Source organism: Barbus barbus, assembly GCF_936440315.1.
Source record: "Barbus barbus genome assembly, chromosome: 33".
Lineage (NCBI taxonomy): Eukaryota > Metazoa > Chordata > Actinopteri > Cypriniformes > Cyprinidae > Barbus > Barbus barbus.
In genome coordinates, this window is record NC_136761.1 from 25,468,289 (window position 1) to 25,492,533 (window position 24,245).

A 24,245-nucleotide genomic window follows, 5' to 3' on the forward strand; every position below is an offset into this window, starting at 1 on the left:
TACTGTTAGACCTATCTGAAAAACTTAAAACACTGTTAATTTCATTCGTATCTTATTATTGGATTTATTTGTGCTATTGCTTGTAATTAATTAGTTCTCATTTTATGACTGGACTGTTTCCTTGTCTTTAATTCAAATAAATTCATTTCAGAGTTTGAAATCAGTTTCTTGCGCTGTGTGTAAGCTATTGCAAAACAAAATGTAGAGTTTGTGCACTTTCAGTTTTTTAAAGTATCTTCCTAACAGTATAAATATGAATCAACACAATTATAAATTGTGATTCACAGACATTAACTGATGGACTGGAGTGGTGTGGATTACTTGTGATGTTTTTATCAGCTGTTTGGACTCTCATTCTGACGGCACCCATTCACTGCAGAGTATCCATTGGTGATGGCCTGTAGGTGAATATATTTGCAACAAAGTTTCATTTTTGGGTGAATTGACCTTATGACCTCTTTCGAACTTCCGCATCAAGATAAGCCAGATCATAAACTTCCGGTGCAAGGTCATTTGATGTTGTGGTATTTACAGGTTAGAGAGTGGAGTCCTTAAAGTGAATCAACCACTTCTTTCAAAAGATGAACAAATTTCACTATCGTATTTGGTACTTGTGACAAACAAGGGCTTTTCCATAATGTACTTTTCGCACACTAATTTTGTACTTAATATACTAAAACTGATTCTTTAGTACTTCTTAAGATACACTTAAGGGCCTGGTTTGACAGACAGAGTTTAGACTAAGCCAGGAATGAATTAGGCCATAGTTAGGACATTTAAGCAATTTTTATAAACGTGCCTTAGAAAAAACATTACTGGTGTGCATTTTGAGACAAAATAAAGGCTTTAAGATCAGTCAGAGCAAGTTTCTTTTAGTTGAAACAGCTCAGGCTTAGATTTTAGTCTGGGATTGGGTTTAAGCCTTGTCTGTGAAACCGGGAGAAGATCATCTAAGTGTACTCAACTGTGCTATTTTGGAACACCATGTATATGAACTAAAATGCACATTTAACATACCATCTCCGTATTAAAAAAAATGTATTTAGTTACCACTTATAGTACATTTGAGCCATCTTTCATACACTTGGACACTCAAGTGTACTACAAGTGGTGACTAAATACATATTCATTGAGTATGAATACAGTTGAGTACACTTAGATTATCTTAAGTTTATCTTAAGAAGTACTAAAGAATCATTTTAGTATATGAAGTACAAAATTAGTGCGTGGAAATAGAGCACTTTAAGTACATTAAGGAAGTGCACTTGTTTTTCACTTGGTCTTTAAGATTTGTGACCTCCTTGAAGCTGAATTTATTACATTTGAAAGGAAGTGACCTGCACATTCTTCATTATGTATTCATTTGTGTATCTCCAAATAAATTCATGCAAACTTGGATCAACGTGTTGGTAAGTAAGTAATGACAGATTTCATTCCATTTTTTAAGTGAACTATCCTTTTCAAAACATTTCACCTCCAGAGTTGTTTTATTGCAAAGTTGTTAATAAAACAAAATGCTCAAAATTCCCAGCTCAGACTGAAAATATTAATTTCTCATATATTGAGGGTAAAAAAACATTGTCAAAGCCTTCATGTTTCACTGGCTGCAGGCCCGCGGTGGTTTTCAGTGTCAGCTGTAATGTAATTCTAGTCCCACTGTAAAGCGCGAGCCGGGCAGTCAGAGGGGCCGGGTGGTCTGGAGATGGGGGAGGGCGCTCCTCCAGACTACTCAAGCGAGGGGAAAAATTGACTGAGCCTTTGTGGTTCATAATCCACTTGCATAATTTAAAAGCCTAAGCGAGGATGGCCATAAGGCCGAGTATGGATGTATTCAAATGCAGCCATATGGGGCCTCTGGGAAATTTGTGCAAAGTGTACTTTTTCCAGTGCCTGAATCTGCTTAATTGAGTTTCCTCGAAAAATGGGTTGGGGTGTATAAAGCTCCAAACAAACAAATGCTTCAAAATAAGAATATTAAAAATAATTTTAACATTCAACATGAATGACTTCTAAATTTTGAAAGAGGGAGAATTGTAAAAAGAGATATTGCTGTTTAACCATAATATTACTGAGCACTTTAGTGACTAATAATCCAAACAGAGCTTATATGTTCTCTGATATCACTGTTTTTTTTTTCCAACTATGACTTTGACATGGCTTCCTGCATGTGATATATGTATATCATACTGTCTTAGACTTATATATTATGAGTAATAGCAGAAGCAGTAACACAACTGATTCACATACAGCTCTTTAGAAAAAAATTAAATATTGTGAAGAATTTAACCACAATTTTTCGTCATCACAGCAACCCTATCATTTTTTTAAATGCATTTCTCACAAAAGTATAAAAAAGAATTTTAATTCAGTAATTCAAAAGTTGAAAACGTTCACCACAGAATATGTGTATTCAGGTCATTGTTGGTAAGGAACACACATACACACACACACAACACGTCATTTACCCACAGGTCATGGTGATTCACACAAACATCACAATCCTCACAAACCCTTCAGATGATTTAGTTCAGAAAACCTTTAATAGTAGAATTAGATTTAGCATTATGACATATTTCAATAAATATTGTGTTATATACAGATATAGCAGAAATGGTACATTCCTTTTTTTCTTCAAATTGCTCACATTTCTGTACAAGCCAAAAATATCTGCCATTTAATTATATTCATGCAAAATTCCATGTTTTAATATTGGAACATAAAAATAAGAATTTGCTGTTCTTTTCAATGCTTGGAAGTGCACTCGGATTATGACGAGAAGCGAATGAAGAGATGCACCTTGTGCCAATACACAATAGAAGCAAATAAACCCAAATATTAAGGCCATACCAACCTGTGCAAAAATGAAAAATTTACCCACAGTTTTGCGTACAAGTTACATTTGATCGCCATGTCCGTCGTCACTCAGAGATCAACATTTCCTGGGCAGCTGCTATAAAATCATTAATCAAAATAAAATAATAAGTGAGTGCTTAAAAAAAAAAACATGCCTCAAATTAAGATTCTAAAACCATCAGGACATTAAATTGACATTTTCATGATTAGTAAGCCAAAGAACAAATCGTATTTGCATATAGCACGTGTTTCACATCACATTGTCCTTGTGTTCCCGAGCCAGTATTATTATTTGTTAGAAGTTGTCTTGTATATTGCGTTTAGCATGTGGAGTGTGTGAGGGCCCGGGGCGTCACTGCTGTCATTTACACATGGGTCAGTCCAGCCACGTCGTGAGTAGCCTTAAGCAGGGTCCATAATAAAGAAATCGGTCATTAACAGCAACATGAAGCTGATGTGTTTTTGACTACATATGAGTCGAGAATGAGCACATCAAGTGTATAAAGCAACTTTATCACTTTCCACACTGTACACCGAGATGTATATTATACATCGTGCGCCTCTATCAGTCTCACAGATGAAGTGTAACCCGCTGGAAGAATGACTAGTTTGGTGACTATTTGAAATAACAATGATTAATATTGTTTGCAATGTTACAGATCCGCTCGTGAACACTCCTTTCAGCACGATTCATCATGTGTGAACATTCAAATGATGTGTGAAATGTGTTCCTGCTACATTGTGCTGCCCGTGGAGGTAAGCGTGTGGATAGCGTTTCACATTACAATGTTCCTCCTCCTGGAATTTCTGGTGAGCAACTGGAGTAGAATTCAGTTTCTGCTGACAGCGAGGTCTAATAGGTCGTGTAATCCAGTGTCTTCGTTGGTAAACCAGATTTCAGAGCACTGCATCACAAGCCAATTCATTTGAGGGAGAAGATTTGACATTAGTAATCAAAAATAGCCCTTCAAATTTACCATGGTGCCTGGCCATTTCAATTATTAAATTAATAAATAATTTATTTAAAAAAAATAAAATGTGAAAATATATTTTTTTAAATTTGAAAATAAAAATTGAACAAATAAATAATTAAATAAATAAATAAATAAAATGTGCCAACTATTAACTTCAAGCTTCACTCTTAACCAAAATTACACATATACATTAAAACATTATGATACCATTATTTAGACCAAAATGGAAGTTTGTATTTCTTGCTAATATTTTACCGTCACAAAATCTCTAACTAGCTGCAGTGTATAAAGACATATTTTTTTCTTGAATACGTGTGTGAAAAACAGAATAAATTACAAATGTTACAGGCCTTACAAAATTGGTCAATGTCACATCAAACTGGATAAAATGAAGACAAAAAAGGTCAAATTTTAAAACCTGAAAGGCAATGACAACAGAGTAACAAAACTGCTCTTTGGTTTTAAACAAACAGTGTTAAAAACACACACAAAAAGTATGTAACGCATGGCAAAATCTTGCATATCCTGCACAGAGCATCTATCACACAGCCTGACACATGCTCACTTTATATAATGGTGTTTCTCTTCAGCTCGGCAGTCAAACAAAACATTACAAAAGTGAAAAATGACATCTATATCATCTGAGCCACAAAAAAACCCCTAGCCATCCATAGACCGGAAATGAGCATGACTGGAAGAGAAAAATGTATGAAATAGCATTTTTTGGAGGGGCCTTCAGAATAAAATGGCCATATTCAACACGATGAACACTGAAAATAATTGCATATCCGATTATTGCATAGAGAAGCCAGATGAAGATGCATCATAAACTAAACCTTTGTGCACTGTTTATTCTGTTGCACAATGCAGTGTTTATACATATAGACTGAAAAATCACTGTAATATACATTTGCTTGGAAATATAGATCTATTATCATGGCACTGGCTGTATGGCTAAACAACGTTTAGAAAAATAATGCTGTATGAAACATGAGTTATGAAAGATCCCCATCTTTCTGCCCATTTCTGACATATTCTGAAATTATGAAAATGCCAAAACCAAGGAATGCAAAGAGTTAAAAGTATATACTAATATATAATAAAATTTTTGTATTTTTTATTTTAGCGGTAGTTTATTTAGCTTATATATCCAAGGGTGAACACATGAATAAAAAAATGAAATTATGAAGTAATTTTTTGGGTCAACCTAAAGGGTGATGTTTGGCACATGAGCAGAACATAATCTGATGACCAAACGAAACCTGAAAATGAGCACAGATAGAGGAACACATTGATCATAGCTTGAATAAATATATTTTTTTCACTGGCACTCATCAAGATCCATTAATAATCGATATCAGAATGAAACATCATGAGACCCCAGGACACATGTACCAAAGCAAATCACTTTCATTGTGTATTCATGGAAGCCCCAAACTGCCTCGAGACGGCCAAAAATTTTTAATTTTCAATGACTGAAGTATTATCTTTAAATATACGATATATTACAGCGGTAATGTTTTTCCGTATTCTCGCAATGCAGTACGTCGCAAAGTTGCAAAAAAAAGTTTGACAAGTTTTCCTCTTGGATTCCTAGTCATCAGTTCAGAAGTTCTTAAGTTGAATATTTACTTTTAGTCACTTTCATTTTTTTTAGTAAATATATTGCCACATTCATATATCATGCATTTTACTGCATTGCTATTGCACAGGTCCGGATTATTCAGGAGGACAGGAGAGAAAGAGACGAAAAAAGGAATAAATACCTCTGCTGGGTCTCGTTATCACCGTAAGCGAGTGAGAGGAAGGCGGGCACGGTGGGACATGGGGAGGGGTGTGGAGGCGGCTGGACTCACATCACTTTACTGCTTGTGAACATCCTCGCTGCGTATGATCTTGTAAATGATCCAGTAGAAAATGTTAAAAATGAGGAAGACCAGTGGAAAGGCCACGCGCGACACCGTGTCGATCCGTTTGGCGCGGCCGATGAAGAGCTTGCGCATTTCCTCCACGCTCTTCTCAGGGGGGTTGGCGGATGTGGGCGCGTTGTTGTTATTGCCCTTGATGGCCATGCCGTCTTTGGCCTGGAGGCACGCAGGACCCATGCCGTAGGCGGCGAAGCTGAACCGGCCGTCTCCCGCCTCGTCCTCCTGTCGATCGGTCAAGAAACCCATTAGTCAAATCCTAACCCTTAATTGAGTAATATATAGTGTAATCCAGTGTGTTCATTGGTGAGCAATAAACCAGTGTACAGAGCACATATTTGAGCATTGAATTAGGGAGATGATTTGACAATAATAGCCCTACCGTGATGCCTGGTCATTTAAACAAATGAAATTAATAAACAATTTATAAAATGATTAAATAAAATATGCCATCAATTAACTATTAAGCTTCACTCTTAAAGGCAGGGTTGGTGATTTGTTTCAGAAAGTCTCTTCACATCCCAAAAGCAATCACTATGTTAAGTGGTCTAAATGTATTTATCTTGTCTGTGGAAAGCGTAGTACCATAAAATGTTTGTCCAATCATATCATCCGGTCCGAGGATTGTGATAGGCTGTCCTGCCTGCCTGTCAATGTATGTATTTGCATACCTCTGTGCACCCTGTTCATGCAGAACACATCATCAGTGAGTTTCATTAAGTTACAGCAGACCGAGCGAGAATGGAAGCGTTATTATTATCAAGGCATTAATGTTTGCCTACAAAACCACCTCTAGTTCTGCACCCATTTACCTAAATTCAGTACTTCAGACCTGTGTGCCCTCTAGAAGTGAAGCGAAGTGAAGTGACATTCAGCCAAGTATGGTGACCCATACTCGGAATTCGTGCTCTGCATTTAACCCATCCAACGTGCACACACACAGCAGTGAACACACACACAGCAGTGAACACACACACACACTGTGAACATACACCCGGAGCAGTGGGCAGCCATTTTTATGCTGCGGCGCCCGGAGAGCAGTTGGGGGTTCGGTGCCTTGCTCAAGGGCACCTCAGTCGTGGTATTGAGGGTGGAGAGAGCGCTGGACATTCACTCCCCCCACCTACAATCCCTGCCAGCCCGAGACTCGAACCCGCAACCTTCGGATTACAAGTCCGACTCTCTAACCATTAGGCCACGACTTCCCCTAGAAGCTTGCGTTCTGCAAGTGAACGACGCATTATTGTGCCATCCGAAAGAGGCACAAAATCACTTTCACAGACTTTTTCATTAACTGTTCCCACCTGGTGGAATGACCTGCCCAACTCAATCCGAGCAGCTCCTTAGCCATCTTCAAGAAACGGCTAAAAACACATCTCTTCCATCTTTATTTGACCCTCTAACTCTAGCACTCTCTATTCTTATTGTATTTGATAAATCTGTCTTCTTTTTATTTAAAAAAACAACAACACACACTTAACCCTCTATCAATTGCATATTTATTCTCTAACTGCTATCTTTTCTTGAAAAACTAACACTAGTTAGTTTGCTTGTGTATTGAGGGTGGAGAGAGCGCTGTACATTCACTCCCCCCACTTACAATCCCTGCCGGCCCGAGACTCGAACCCGCAACCTTTGGATTACGAGTCTGACTCTCTAACCATTAGGCCACGACTTCCCCATATAAAACAAGTAGATAAAAAAATCCCGTTCAGACCTCTAGCTCCAACACACAGGCCTGGAAGTTTCTCATGAGTCTGAAGACCTTGATAACATTAGCTCATGTGTGTTTATTTGCAGTTGCTCTAAACTCAGAAAGACAGTGGCCCTCTCTTCAGGCCAACTGTCATACATGGGTTCATTACTTTACACTCACCAAAAACATCAGCACTGTGAAACATGACATAAGCACATTGTTTATAGCTAAAGAACTTACTATTATACTATTATTTTTCACACACACTTTTCATATCGCTTTTTTCTTATGGATTACCATCGTGATCATTTTGTGTGGTCTTTGAGGCATCAACTCTTGGATTACCAAAAAAAAAGAAAAAAAAAGAAAAGTGTGTTCATCTGAAGAAAGAAACTCATATTCATTTGGGATGGCTTGAGGGTGAGAGAATACCTTATCCCTTTAAATCCTCCAGTCCTCTTGGGTGGACTACATATTTTTACGAGTATTAACTGTTGACATATGTCAGCTAGATGGCACAGGGTGCATGCAGAGGCCACAATATCTCACAAAAGTTAATGGACTGACCTTGCCCTGCTCCCCACCTCCACTCGCTCTTTTTTGAGATTCAGCAGATGGACTCGATCGTACACGTTAATGAAAACAGAACCAAAATAACCACCCCGGTTAATTACATTTCAGCGCTCGTAGATATTTCACCGTGATTGCGCCCGTTTAAACAAAGCGCGGATGTGAAATAGGATCATTATGTTCGTAATGTATGTTTTCAATTTGCAGGTGCAAACACCTAGCGCGGGGAACTATTTCGCTCGCTTTTACTGAAAGATCAGCCATTTTCTAGGCAGGACTCCATTTTTAGACACTTTGTCCTCCTTCTGTCCTTGTCTTTCAGCCATCCCATTTATAACTGTTAATGTGTGCCGGGGTAAATGGAAGATCACACCAGGATGTGTGTGTGTGTGTGTGAGGGGTGATGTTACTCCACTGCCCCTTTGTTTTTGTATACGATGCTATCTTTGATGCCGGGGTGCTACGACCTTTCCTTGTCCTTCAGTTGCATTGGCTCACCATTTGTAAGTATTACGGATGCTCGGCTTTATTTCTGCTGCCATATGATTAATGTGGTGGCTCCGAGACGTGACGTGGAGCGGTAAAGAGGAGCCGGGCTGCAGCACCGCTGCGTCCTGCGTCACTTTCCCTCCCGGCCCGGCCCCTGCCAGATTCATTACCCTCCCTTCCTAATTAAAACTCTGCCATTACTGCATTAGGCGTGCCAGCCACGTTCCCAGCCCGACTGTTAGAGGGGAGGGGAAAAACAATAAGCTGAACGCTCGCCCGCATCCTCGAGGTTTACAGCGAAGTACGATATTACAGCCGCACGTCAGAATGCAGCTCATGGCGATGTTTGCAAATCAGGGGTGTGGCTTCCACTGCTATATATACAGGACCTCTCAGCTCCTTCATCAATCAAAGCCCGTAGATGTGACTGATGTTTTGATGTCTTTTATTGGGATGTTGTGATAAACCACAGAAACCGAAATAGCTGTAAGGTAGCAGCCTCGTGCCTTTATCATATATATTCAAAATATTCAGCATCAGATGTCCTGGACAGTGATGATTTTATATAAAGCATATATTAAAGTGAAAGTCACCTCTATTGTACACGTTGAGAGCGGGATGATGTACTGCATTTATCTGTGTAGGACATTACAATGCATTGCATTTACATATGTCTGTTGTTTTATCACCTATGGGTGAGTTGGAATGAATATTTCACGAGCTGCGTGTGAAACAGATTCAGGCATTATGCTGATGTGCTCAATGGTTATGAGTCTTGAATGAATATATGTTTACAAAAATTAGATTTTTCGCCAATAAACATCTGTGCCCTCATAAATGCTGGGAATTTAAATGAGAAGCCGACAAATAGCATTTGCTCGGTGTATATCATGCAAGCATATTATGCCTTTCAGGTTTCTTTAATGGCCAGAATCATTTTCAAGCCTGTTTCGGAAAAGTCACTGACATCAGCTCCATCGGTCCAAGTGCAACTGAAAATCTCGATTCCTGTCTCCCTGTGCACTGACCTCCAGAGTATAATGAGAACTCAAGAGCGACATTTCAAGCCAAGCATTGATTCTAAATATGCTTACTAAATGAACACTTCCCTTTTGTATTAATAGGGCTATGTATTTAGCCTTATCACAAAGAATTTGCCCCTCCAAAAAAAAATTAAATTGCAGATGCGTGCCCATGCAAAAGTTACTATCCCAACAGAGGCTGCTACAGGAATAAGCCCTAAAATGCAAAATCAATGGATTTTATTGAATAGGTTTTTTGTTAAATGCCTGAAATAAGAGGTTAACACAAGCTCAAGATATTTTCATGTTTTATTCTACCGCATAAAATACATCAATCACATCCCACATGATGTTTTGAAGTTTTTACGTGTTTTGAATAAGGTGGTTATCAGCAGTTGGCTAAATGGGACTGCAGAGGAACTTTAAACGTCGTTTTTAGGCTCTTCTGAGTGGTTTCTGACAAGTCAAAAGATATCACCCAAACTGCTATTTTTGTCTCTATAAATGATTCAGGTCTCTCCTTTAGTGTAACTATGGCATTTTTTTTTTCAACCCATTTTAGAAAAGTAATCCTCTCCTGAACAGCCCACATGATTTGAGATGTCACTCATGTCTGCAGCACAAGCAGTGTGGGACATGCTACGCTGAATTTTAATACCGTTAGAGGTTTGCATGGCCAAACATCAGTATTACTATTAAAAAACATGAAATATTGATTATATTATTGCATTTATAGACAAAAGCACAGCTACTGTTTTCAGCATACAGTGTTGGATAGTAACCGATTACATGTATTCTAGTTTACGTTATCAGATTCCATAAATGTAGCACTTGTTATTAGATTAGGAGCATTTTAAAACTTTTTAAAAGTAAAAGTAAAGTACTTTTTTATGGATTATGATTCACAAAATGGCAGTAAATTATTCATAATTTGAAATTTTCTTAATTCTTTTTTTCCCCTTTTAAATCTTCTTTCTAAAAAAATTCTACTTTGTGTCATATTTAGCTTTGAATATTCACAATATAGAAAAGCCATGTAATTGTAATATAAATTAATTTGCGAGCCATGCTCCTGAATTTGGGAACGAAAGCACCTCTCAGTCAATTATACCATGTATGAGACAAATAATTGAGACAAACACTAGTAAACTCTGATGTTGGTTAATAGTCACACTGACATGCAGGTCAAGTAATAAAATATTTCCAATGTAAAAATTACATTTAATGAATTCATTTTAATTAATTAATTAATAGCTCATCACCTCATAAAACTCCTGCAGTTCTTGCATTTACCCCAGTTTGGGAAACCCTGGAGTAATGCAAAAAATAATCTAAAAGTAATCCAAAAGTAGTCAGAGTACATTACCTAGAATTAGCAATCTAGATTATATTACTGACCACAACTTTCATCGTGTAATCTGTAATCAGTAACACACAACAATTTATAAGTAATCTACCCAGCTCTGTTAGCAAACAGGTATGAGCAATCAGTTATACAAAGTTACCCTGGCCAACAAATATTCTTCAAAAAAGCCTGACTTTTGAATGATCTGACTGACCAATAGGAATCAAGTATTCCAGAGAGTGGCGTAATAAGCAACAACAAAAGACTGCAGTACTTTGCAGCACACTACAGTCCAGTGCCAAGTCCACTCAACACCTCTGGCTCTATTAAACACTCCAGCACACTGAGCTGCACTATAATTCAGGCTGCACCAAACCGAGTAACACAAGACAAATCAGCCTCACTCTGCACCTTTAACATCCCGACTCAAGATGGCCAGCCAGAGGAGTGACAGTGGTTTACTTATCTGCTCATGCTTATTTGCATAGACAATCTTCCCTCGAACAGCAGAGTTCCCTATGAGTGATCCACCCTGCATCACAATCAGCCCTAACGAGGTGATTACCCTCCATCAATAGGCTACTCACTAATACGCTCTTGTCATTGTTAGGCAAAGCAAAGACATCTGCAGTCCAGAGGTCGCATTGCTTCACCCAGTTATTAACACAGCTCTGCCAGGCCATGCAGTCTGGTACAGTCTGCTGTATGCTGTTAAACCCACGCAGTGAAGCAATAAACTGGACAGGTTCCAGCAAATAATCTATATTATTAGTCTAAGGGCATAAAAGTACATTTTATTAAGGAACGAGAGCTAAATTGCAGTCTATTTATGCAAATGAACTTGTTCCTGAGTAATACATGTTTAAGATTAAACACTGGGAAGTGAGTTTGCTTTTTCATTTGAACTCTAAAGGTTCTGCATGCAATAATAATAAATTATATTTGCATTTTTAATTTTTGGCTTTGTTCATTGACATGCATTTTGCACACAAAACTGGAACATTAGTTAAATTTAATCAAACATTAGTCAAATATATATACTTATCTTCTATAGCAGTTAAAAAAGTAATAATTTCGAATTCACATAAAACTGTAGGCTAAAACTTCTCAAATGACCTTCTACTCCCAGAAAGACTCCGAAGAGCACATCTAATAAAGTGTAATAGTGTCCGTCAATTCTTTCAGTGGCTTTGGTTTCGGACATTTCTTTCACATCCATTTTTTACATAAGGATTTAAAAAAAATCATGAATCAACAAACTAGCTATGAAGTGAAACAGCATTTGAAAATCGGACAAAAAAAATGAGGGAAAGAATTACAATTCCATGAATCACCGTGAATAATTGAGTTAAAATTGATTAATATAAATTGATTTTGGTTAAGATGTTGGTTATGTAGCAAGAAACAACATATTTTACATTTATAGCAAAATATGCATGTACACACACATATTTAAGCATTTTGAGAGCTAGAAGTTGTTTGGTGAAATTATCTGTTTGGTGAAATTATCAGGAATAATTTCATTTTTTACCAGAAATTCCATGGTCGAACATTATTATTTAAAAAACATGTTGAAATAATGCAGGCTGATGGCTTCAACAAAAGCATATACCATTGATTAACAATCTCGTAGCTCACAGTAGGCCTGTCTTTAATGGTTTACAAGTTATCGTTAAAATCAATTCCCCAATAGAGAAAATGAATGGGATTTTTTTTACATCCGGAACCCAACTATTGCACTCTATGGACACTTTACTATCCCATGGGGCCATGGGAAAGGATTTGTGAAGGGCAGTGAATGCGGTACATCTGGATACACACATTCATTCTATATAGAACACATTTTTTTAATGGTTGCAAAGTATTAATTAAATCAACAGCGATTTGATAAATCAACTAAGCAAGACTAGGGTGAGAGTGACACAGGCAGACTCAGGCTGTCCAACGTGCACTACCTTCCAGGACTCTATACTTCATTTTTATATGAGTTTCAACATTTATATATGAATAAATATTCAGGTGTGTTCAACACAAGCTTCCTCTGGGGTCATCTCTGTGCTGTCCAGCAGGGGGAATGCTCTTTCTACACCCGACGCCAGCTGCCTCTCAGAAGCACATGCAGGAGGAGGAGGAGGTCGATAAGCTCCTGTGGTAATGCCGGGGAGTTGTTTTATTGTGTAATGCAGGGAGGTGACAGCTCCGGGCTGCAGTGCAGAGAGCAGGCACTGACTGATAGCCCCAGTGAGGCAGAATGAAGGGCTGAACCCCAGCCGTGGATCACTGTGGCCGGGGAGTTTCATTAACCAGGGGGTGATAATGATAATGCAGCAAACCTACTGCTGTGCTGCGCCTGCTCAAATGAAAACACTACATATACACACTAATATTTAAGCATGCAGTCATGGTCCTGTGAGCTTAGTTAGAGCTTTCTGAGAGCATTGCCTTTAGCAACTATCCAAAGCCATGACGTCAAACACAAAAATGGAGAAAAATTCTCCATTTCAAGCTTTTCAGAACAAAAGCAATGACAGACAAACATAAATTATAACAATGAGATATATGCAATATACGGCAATTTGAAAGAAATTAATTCCTCTAATCAGCGAGGATGCATTAAATTAATCAAAAATAAAAGGAAAGGCTTACAATTTATATTTTCTCAAATAAATGCTGTTCTTTTGACCTTTTTTATTCCCAGAATGTTTTGATAAAAAAGAATCAGTTTCCACAAAAATATGAAGCATATGTTTTCAACATTGATAATACTCAAAGGTTTCTTGAGCAGCAAATCGGCATATTATAATGATTTCTGAAGGATCATGTGATGCTGAAGACTGGAGTAATGATGCTGAAAATTAATACATTAAAATAGAAACAGAAAACAGTTAAATAGTAATAATACAGTTTTTACTGTATTTATGATTAAATAAATGCTGCCTTGCTGAGCAAAAATAAAATAAATAATAATAATGAAAAAGCATTAATAACTCCTTCTGACCCCAAACTTTTGAACATTAGTGTGTGCCTTTGAGAATTAATTTTTTTGTCCAAATAAACATCTATTTTACGATTATGTCACTGGACAAAGATGATTTTTGTCCTAGAATGGTGTAGTCATCTATCAGCAGTGGCTATCTGCACCATACTAACCATCCAAACACTAGCCGCTTGAGTTGGGAATATATTGGATGGGAATCTGTGGTATTTATACCGAACAGTTGGATTTGCAGTTTGCACCATTTGCCCTTGGCGTCTGAATGGTGGAAGGATTGCTATCAGTGAGGGCTGTGTAGACTGTCTCTGTGGATTTACCTGTATGGGGCTAAGAGAACCAGAGACTAATCTCACTGCACCTATTACAAGCAGCCCAGAGGCAAACTGAGGATTACAACGGTGGGATTCGGGATTTATTCTGAGCTTTCTCAACCACTTGAAAGATTTCACCATGCCAACTCATATTACTCTATGAATGGAAGGAGCATTGATGTTTCAACTTCAACTCGCATTATTGGTTTCAGTCTTAGCATGCTAAAGTCAGGAAAGAAGATCAAACCGGAACCACCAAATATGATGACACCCTTATGGAAGAGCCCTTTATTAAAATATAATGTTATACAATACTATTCGAAAGTTTGAGGTCAGTAAGATTTCATTTTAAATAAATGAAAATAAGGATGCATAAACCGATCAAAAGTGACAGTAAATGCATTTATAATGTTACAAAAAATCCTGTTGCTTTCTAGTTATCAAGTTTTCAACATTAATAAGAATGAGTGTTTCTTGAGCAGCATATTAGAATGATTTCTGAAGGATCATGTGACACTGAAGACTGGAGTAATAATGCTAAAAATTCAGCTTTGCATCACAGGAAAAAATTGCATGTTACAATATTCAAAAAGAAAACATTTATTTTAAACAGTAATAATATTTCACAATATTACTGTTTTAATATTAAAATTTTAACATTAGTTTTAAATTTTAAAATATACCAACAAAGAAAACAGTTGCTTTAAAATTTAATATTTTATAATATTACCATTTTTACTGTATTTTTGACTTGAAAAAAAACAATTACTCGAAACTTATAAGCGGTAATATATATTTTATTTATAAACCCACTGTGTGAAAAATTGTAAGCATGAGTTAAGCATTAAAAAGGCAATGTTTTTCTGAAAATAAATAGTACTTTATATTATTATTTTTAAGGCAAATTATTAAACAAAACATTTATTATCATCATATTTATTTTCAGCAATATCTATCAAATTTATTAAATGTGTATTTAATTAATATGTTAGGAATAATATTTGTCTTTTTTTTCTCTAAACTTTTCTGCAGACCCCTAAGCATCCCTCTTGAGGACACTAGTTTGACTAGTAAATCCAGATTGTGATTTTTATTTTCATCCGCAATAATGCACTGCTGAAGGCCAGGTTTTGAAAGCCCTGAATGTGGCACCATGCTATTTTTCGTCAGACTCTGCTCTTCGATGCCCTGATGAAATATTTACTGTATTCTGTAACTCCGAATGCAACCATGAGAACACTGAAGATTTGAATATTCATCACAGTGGGTCAGGGCTTATAGATGAAGTGTGTTTGGACCGTAGGGCTCACCTTAAGATGCCTTCTCCTCCTATGGAAGCGCAGCAGCTCCTTGTGTTGGCGTGCAATGAAGTTGACGGCTGCATACTCCAGCAGGGCAGAGAAGACAAAGAGAAGGCACACTGCCATCCAAATGTCAATGGCTTTCACATACGAGACCTGCAGCGAGACGAAACCAACAGGATTGGCAACGAGCAACGAAGAACAACTCTGAGTCACCGCCTGGCTGAAAGTTCACTCACTGAGTCACTCGCTTAGCTCAAGTGCTCAAAACTTTCCAGTTGAGAAAGTCGTAAAATATGCCCATTATAAGGAAGAATACCTTTCATCTGAAATCCAGAGAGCTATAAGGACTATTCTACGCAGTCTGAGATAGGGGATCAAAGTGTTAATGAATAAAATATGTCAATTTTAAGAATTTAGGCTCAGCAGCACAGCAGCTGAGTCTTTATGCAGGTTTTTTTTTTTCAGAGTGTGATCGGTGTCAGAAAAGTGGCCCGACTGAAGTGCACGCTGAGAGCTGCTTCTTTGGCCTGGAAAAGAGCTCGGCTGCCAGCCCGAACGCTTGGCTGAGACTCACTTTATTTGACAAGCCAGTGACCAAAGTGGTTGTGGAGTTTAGGTGGCATTACAGAGCGCACGGTTCACAAAGCATTGTTGAAATCACGGGGGCGCACTGGGCTGAGACAGCGCTGATGAAATACTCCTCTCTGATCTTCACCGCTAATCTCAGATGCTCTTACTGGAACATTTCTCCTGCCTTAATTGAAACCTTTGGAATTATTTCCATCAATAACTATTATCAAAACCTAATAGTCTGTGTAGATAAATGTAGCTGGATATAGGGGAGGTACAGAAATCCAATGACATGGGTTGAGTATTGACATTAAAAAAATGCTTGATCATTACTGCGGCGTAGGGGTGGGCAATCTGCCCAAAATATCATATCACAATCTTATAAGACAAAATCACAATCTGAATCACGATCTTCCCAATTTTGAGGAATATCCAGACTGGAACAAGCCTATGGATGTATCTGTTTGCACAATTTAAAACACATTATTGCATTACTGTGTGAAATGGCATTCTATTGTGAACGCGCATATGAGTAATATGAGATTACTGTTCATAACATTTTAAATATGGATATTTTTCTTACAAAATGCATCGATTCACTACAGGAGGCCTTTATTCCAGGAAGAGCCAGGACATTTTTAAACATGTTTTAAAAGTCTGATTGGATTTGTCTGAAAGAATAAAGTCATATACACATAATATGAAAATGCAAATTCATCCTCTGCCACTAGGTGGAGCTTTTGGAGCAGCAGAAATATAGCGGTTTCCCCAGTAACTGCTGTACACAAATCAGTGCTGCGCTCATAAACGCTGCTTTATCAGGCATTGTAGGAAAGAAGAAATGAAAAATGCCATTGAAACTTTTCTGAATATAGTCTTTTGCAGGTTAATGTGCTTAAAATATCAGTCACGTGATATGATTTGACTGATTTTTACGTTAAGTTTAGGCTTTTAAGGAGAGGCGCACTGCTTTAAATGAAAGGATATTTTTATAAAAATCTAAACTGAAACTAAAATCGAATTCATCGCACAGCCCTACTGCTAGCTCGTGTTGAATTTGTTTTTCAAATGCACCACCATGCTTAAAAGACACATGACAGAAGACACGTGATTTAATTTGGCCAGTCACAGTCATTTTTATAGGCAGTCATTGCTGTATTTTTAACATTAGGATATAAAAGAACAAAATCTCCACAAGTTGCTTAAGAAGTAGATCATGGACATCTTAAAGATCGATCACAATATAAAATCATCAGCTCGCCCACCCCTATTGCAACAAGAAGCATGTCTGACTCAAAAACCACCTGCCAAATTTCAAAACTGGGAATAATATCTCAGGACATACTTATACAGTTTTCTTTAATTTCATAAATCCATGTTAGAAGATTTTATGTAAGGGATGACAACCTATTTGAACCTGAACAGTGTGTGCCAAATCATGATGCTTGTAAATGATGATCAACATGTCAAACTACAGCACTATCCTGTCTCATCATAACGCAGCATGTAGGATCTGAAAATCCTTGCTTACAATGTACTACAGCAGGCTGGAGAAGTGCATTTAAGGTCACAAAGAGAGATTTGGAAATGGACACAATTTCTATTCTGTTAGAAAGTAATTAATTGACAACAGCCACGCCACTCACAGAACCATTTCAGAATTACATTATGAAATAAGTTGTATATAAATAAATAAATGGCCAATAATAGCAGGTCATTGAAAAATCATCAACACGAACAGCTATCGGTGCAAAGTATTAATGAATAAACAATCAGCTCTACAGCCGCATGCTGGACATACCAATGCCGCAGGCTAAATAGGTACAAGGTATTATTCTTCATGAATGGCAAGCATTTTTTATCTTTCAGAGGCATGTCTGACAAACAGCCCTTTAGTACTGAGCATCTTGCACTAAACATTATTTACAACAAATTCAATCCTACAGTGGAAATTTTGCAGTAGCCTTGTGAAAAAATATTACAAAATATTTTTATAAATTATAAAACGAATGGCTGTCTCTCAAAACCAAGTCCACCTCAACATCATATTTGGGCATCAAGGACATGACATAAAACATAACATAAGGACAAAACAAAATACAAATTAGGTTTTTCCTAATAAAAACTGCGATCGATTTAAAATGCCTGTTTTTTTGGCCTATTATTATTATTATTATTATTAAAAAGAAAAAATAACATTTTACTCAATTATTATTATTAACTAAATAAAAATATTAAAATGGCTAAATATAAAAAATATTACTTTTGTAATTTCAATTTAAAATGGAGTATTTAAGAAAAATGTAGTAGTAATAATAATAACAACAACAACAATAATATTTATGGTCTTAATTTTCAACTAAAATCCAACTTTTATTTTGATGGATAAGTGCTCTTAAAGGAACACTCCACTTTTTTGAAAATAGGCTCATTTTACAACTCCCCTAGAGTTAAAAAGTTGAGTACGGCAGCAAAGTTCCTTGATCATTACACCGGAATGAGAGTATAGTTCCAAGCCACATCGGATTAGAAAATCGCAACTTTTCATTTTCGGTCAGTCTTAGTACACACTGTAACTACAGAAGAGTCCAGCTTTAAATAGGAAAATATTAAAACTCTTTGGTCATTTTTGAGCGAGATGCTAATGGTCTAATCCGGTTCAATGATCTATGCTAAGCTAAGTTAAAAGTGCTACCGCCAGACCTGGAGATCGGCTGAATGGATTCAAAAACGGTAAAACTCAACTATTTAACTCTAGGAGAGTTGTAAAAATGAGCCTATTTTCAAAAAAAGTGGAGTGTTCCTTTAAACATTCTCTTTGGTTGAGTAGTGCTTCTTATTACAAGTTAAGATGGTCGGCACATGTTGCATTTCCAAATGCACGTTAAAATGACCCAAATTCAGAGCAGGTGGAGTTTGTGTGGAGCAGCATTCACTGAAAAACCATAGCATATTTATTTAACTAGCCTTTGCGATTTTATAATCGCACTAAGCCATGCTCAATTTTATTTAAATTAACAGTACAGCCCTACTTTCTTATCTAGCTCAGTGTGGGCTGATACAAAGATGCATGCATCACTGCCATTATTTTCTAGCACATGTGTGTAACTATACAAAGCTGCTGCATATTAAGAGCATCTGAGGTCTTAAAACTATCTACGAGGTTCCAGCACGATCAGGATGATGTTTAGTGACTGAGCCTAGTGCAGCCTGTGGCACACTGCAGTGATACAATCAATAATATGCTTCTGAACAGAGTGAACTCAATGCCATCAGGGATTTTTACTGTTGGGATGAGCAAGACAGAGACCCAACTGACCTTAGGAAGAGAAGCTCTAGATCCTGAGCTCTGGGTGGTCATGGTCAGCACAGTAGTGATGCCCAAGCCTACACGGGCAGGGGCAGCGTCCATGTTGATCCAGAAGGACACCCAAGACAAAATGACGATCAGGAGACTGGGAATGTACATCTGGATCAGATAATAGCCCATCTGTCTCTCCAGGTGGAAACGAGCCTCTATGCAGGTGAACTTCCCTAAAATACAAATGGCATGCAGATATTATTGTCAACTCGTGTTTCATTTGATTCTCTAGTGTTTTGTCATTGCAGGTTTAAGACAGGCTTTAAATAGCGCTGGGAAGCAAGAACCGGGGCTGGATTCACAAAACATTCTTAAGAAGAAATTTCTTCTTAACTGCCATTTTCTTATTTTTTAACTTAAAAATTCTTCTTAAGAATATTATCATCTTTTTTCATAAGATTGTTCTTAAGACAAAACTTAAGAAGAATTCAAATTCTTGAAAATAATCTTCTTAAAAATCATCGTAAATAACTTAAATTTAGGACAGCCCAAGGCATAAGCGAACTAAGTGGCTGCTTAGGGCCCCCGTGGCCACCAGAGGGCCCCCAAGAGTAGCCTACATGTTTATTTTATTTTATTTTATTTTAATTTGTAATATATTATGTCAGTGGACAGTGGTAATTATACGAAAGCGCAATATTAAATAATTAAATAATCTATATAATTGTATTATTTCCATACCGACGTGTGTATCTGTGCGAATAATCAAGCTTTGACAATAACCAATCGTATTGGCAGCACCGAGGGGCCCCCAAATAAAATTCTGCTTAGGGCCCCATAAAGGTTTAGGCCGGCCCTGATTGGACGCTTTTATTTTAGCTTATAAATACGACATAATCTTTGGCAGTATGCAGCGCATATGAATGTGCCGATACACATGACGCGTTTGCTGTAGCAGCGCGGACACACATACCGGAAGCGTTCACTCGGATGAGAGTGCAAAAACACAGCACAAAAAAGAATGAAACAGATCGCTTCAGCTAGAGACAGGCTGTTCAGAAACACGCCGCAAACGTGAAGCTAAGCGCCAGTCAAAGTCGCGTACTTATTATGATTATTAGGGTAATCTGCAGGAAGTGCAAAAAGACAATTAAGTGTGAGTTCATCAGTGTGTCCTGTATTCACTTAGATAAAGACTGTCATTTTCAAGAAAAAAATTAAAGATGTTCTTAAGAATATATTTGAGAACGTTTTGAAGAATTGCACAAGTACATTCTTACGAACTTTGTGGAATTTATCTTAAGAAATTTCTTAAGAAGATTTTCGTGAATCCGGACCCTGGTTCTTATTCAGACATGACACTCAAATACCAGAATCAAATGATGTCCGATTCTATTAACAGCTATTCTATTAGCAAATCAGAGAGCAAGACTAGTATAGTCCAATTACAGCATGAATGACTCAGGAGTCGGTTTATTTGAGAGAACTGAATGCACACCTCGCAACAAGTGCAGTCTGATTCCTAAACAAATGACTCGTGTGAATCACTTATTTTGTGAATCAAATATTTACAGCTTACAGACTTGGCCCGGTATTGACTGTTTTCCTCACGTGACAATAAGTAGTTAAAGATACATGTTTTGTGCTTGTCAATAGTACTTTGTAAAAATAAATTAAATGTTTTTTTACAATTTGGATTAGTATTGCTTGTTTAGCATTTATGCCACCTCAATCAACCAATCTCTATCTGAAAAAGTCATTAAAAACCTATGAAAACACATTTTGGAAGAACTGTTTAAAAATATTTATTAATAAAATGAACCATTTGGCAATAGAATTGTATTTCTTCCTTAAAAATACAACAGGAACTGCTAACCGGTAATTGGAAACATAAAAATAAACTAATTAAACATGACATTTTGGTATTGCTTATTTAGAATTTATGCTACCTCAAAAATAAACCAATAATTAAAAAATCTGAAAAAATCTAAGTAAACTAATTTTGGAGGAACTTTTAAACATGTATTTATTATTACAATTATCTAATCATTCAGCAACAGAACTGAAATTTACAAATGCAAAATATGATTACAATTTCAATGCAATTCCAATTTACAAAAAAAAGAAGAAACCATTAAGGAACAACCAGGAATCGGAAATGGAACCCGAATCGTCAAATCTAATTACTGAAGTCCCCCCCAAAAATTGATCTATTATAGATCCAGAACTGCTATAAGGAACAGGAACGGTAACCAGAATTGGAGAGGATTTGGAGATGATGCTTCCATGTTCCCACACTATAACTAGACAGCTGAGCTGAAAATGTCAAGGCCAAGGTTCATTTAACTTCCAGCATTTACTCAGCTGAACTGGGATTGTCGAGCTTTCACAGTTGTTATTGAGCTGATCGCAGCATAAACCTCTAGATTATTCCCTTACCCTTTGGAATATTATAACCTACATTATTTATATTCACGAATGCAACAAAGACAAAGAAAAATGCTAGTATAAAAAGCAAACAGAGGTATTGACTCGAACAGAAGCTCAAACACAGAGAGCAAACACTTTATTTGGACTGCGATCTCTGTTGATCGTAAACAGCCAAGTGAGAAACAGGAGATGCAACTGACCATCTCTAAAATTAAAAGCACATCAGTATCTATTTCTCCCAAGGGACTTGGAGGATGCAATCGGATGAGGAAGACAAACTGAGAGGAGGCTGGACTGCAGAGCTTAGGCCTGCTCTGCAAATCAAAATAGATTGCCACTAATAAATCTGAGAAAAACGACACTTTAATTTCCGGTTAATGCTTGACTGGGGAGCAGCAGAGCGCATGTACTCAGCACAGGCCGACTGTCCAGTGCTCGCGCTGGAGCAACACGAGAGAGCTGGAGACAGTGAGGGATGATCAGAGCATCAGGGCATATTCAGGGTCTTCCATGGACTTTGATGAGCAAACACCAAGGTGATGGGTGAAGTGCAAAGCAAGCAAACCAAAGAAATATGACCTCTTTCTGCAAATGTGACCCTGGACCACAAAATCAGTCATAAGGGTACATTTTTTGAAGTTGAGATTTATACATCATCTGAAAACTGAATAAATGAGCTTTCCATTGATGTATGGTTTGTTAGGATCGGACAGTATTTAGCCAAGAATCAACTATTTGAAAATCTGGAATCTGAGGGTGGCCTTTAAAGTTGTCCAAATTAAGTTCTTAGCAATGCATATGACTAATCAAAAATTAAGTTTTGATATATTTACAGTAGGAAATTTACAAAATATCTTCCTGGAACATGATCTTTACTCAATGTCAAAAAATCAATTTTGACACATACAGTGTATTTTTGGCTATTGCTACAAATATACCCCAGCGACTTGAGACTGGATTTGTGGTCCAGGGTCACATATGAGATGCTCCTCAGACAGGAATGAGTGTGTGAGAGAGAGAAATATTGTGCAAATATTGAGCCTTATTAAAGTAATGAATTCTGAATGGTTTACCTCATGGTCACATATGCAAATACAGACAAGAGGAAAGTGATATCTAGCTGAATAATACTTAATACAAAATGAAAACGATGGGTCTGCATGAGAAGACATTTGTGTAAACGTAAATATATGAAATTTACATTAACACATCTTTTCCTCCATTATGAAATATCTTTCACGACTTATTTAATATCTCAGGTTGTCTGTAATTGCTTGCTATACACAGCGTAAATTATGCAATTGTTTTGTTCTTGAGTAAATTCAATTTAAAGAAGTCATTTGTATTTAAATATTTAAATTTAAATTGAATTCTGCTTGTGTTTTATGATTGAGCATGAATGATCAATGAATATTTGGGATAGTACTATTTTTTCATTTATACATAGTCAACTGGAATGATAAAACTCAAATCTCCTTTTTACATAATTCAATGTTAATCTAATAATGCTTAATGTAATTGTAACATAATACAGTAACCTTTTTAACCCTTTTAAAGTTATGTTGCTTCTTAAACCCGTTTATTATGATTTCATATAAATGTGACCTACTTTAAAAAATAGCCTAATGTTAAAGCAAAATCAAAGAAAGTATTTCCAATAAAACCTTATCGAACAAAACAAAAACACAAACTCTCATTATCCCAATGATAATAATTCAAGAAAAGAGACAGGCAATCTGCTCAGACCGTCCCTGCTGTTTTGGCTTGCTTCTATTTTCGATCTGAACTAGTCTGGCCTTCAGCAATTTTCCAGTTTATCTGGAGTGTAACAAATCCTGACTCTCTGAACAGATGGCATTTAACCAAATCGAAAGTTCATGAAGAAGATTCAAAGCAGAGCTGTGGTCCACAACGTTTCATTGAACCCGTTTGGGTACCAAGTGCTTCGTAACAATACAGCCAACAACAGTGATTAGCATTTGTGTCCGTCCGGAGTGTCAGCACTGAACAAACACTACAGCTTCACATGCAGATGAACGAAACTCACCTGTGTTATAGTGCTTGGTACAGTAACGCAGATCCTTCTCTTCCTTCAATAAAAACTGAGGTAAAGTCAGTCCGTCTGCTACCTGCACGGCTCCCTTCTCATCCCACTCGAATATAAGATCGTTCATCGTGTAGCCAACTAGTGGAGGAACAATGAAACAATAGTTAAGTGTTGTCCATGACAGAGAAAACAAGAGCTTCATTTGTGCACGTCTAAAAATGGATTCTGCATCTATTTTAGTGGATCCCCAAACTTTGAGAGAAACGATCTAAACACACTCAGAGCTGGGTAGGTTACTTACAAATTGTAGTCCATTACTGATTACATGATGGGTTAATCTGGGTTACCCATTTTAGATAATGTGTTCTGACTACTATTTAGATTCCTCATCTAACTTGTTATAAATGTACCAC

General features: G+C 37.0%; 1 protein-coding gene across 1 annotated transcript in view; it reads right to left on the reverse strand.

Annotated features, from left to right (window-relative positions):
* Positions 1-5,689: 5,689 nt before the first annotated feature.
* LOC306853356 (glycine receptor subunit alphaZ1) overlaps positions 5,690-24,245 on the reverse strand; it is a gene marked incomplete at its 3' end in the record, with an annotated part of 42,491 nt that continues 23,935 nt past the window's right edge. The window contains exons 5-8 of the mRNA XM_079390683.1: positions 23,833-23,970; positions 19,374-19,588; positions 15,491-15,637; positions 5,690-5,977 (exon numbers count right to left, since the gene is read on the reverse strand). Of these exons, the coding sequence (XP_079246809.1) occupies positions 5,690-5,977; positions 15,491-15,637; positions 19,374-19,588; positions 23,833-23,970 (788 nt within the window). The remainder of the gene's footprint in view (positions 5,978-15,490; positions 15,638-19,373; positions 19,589-23,832; positions 23,971-24,245) is intronic.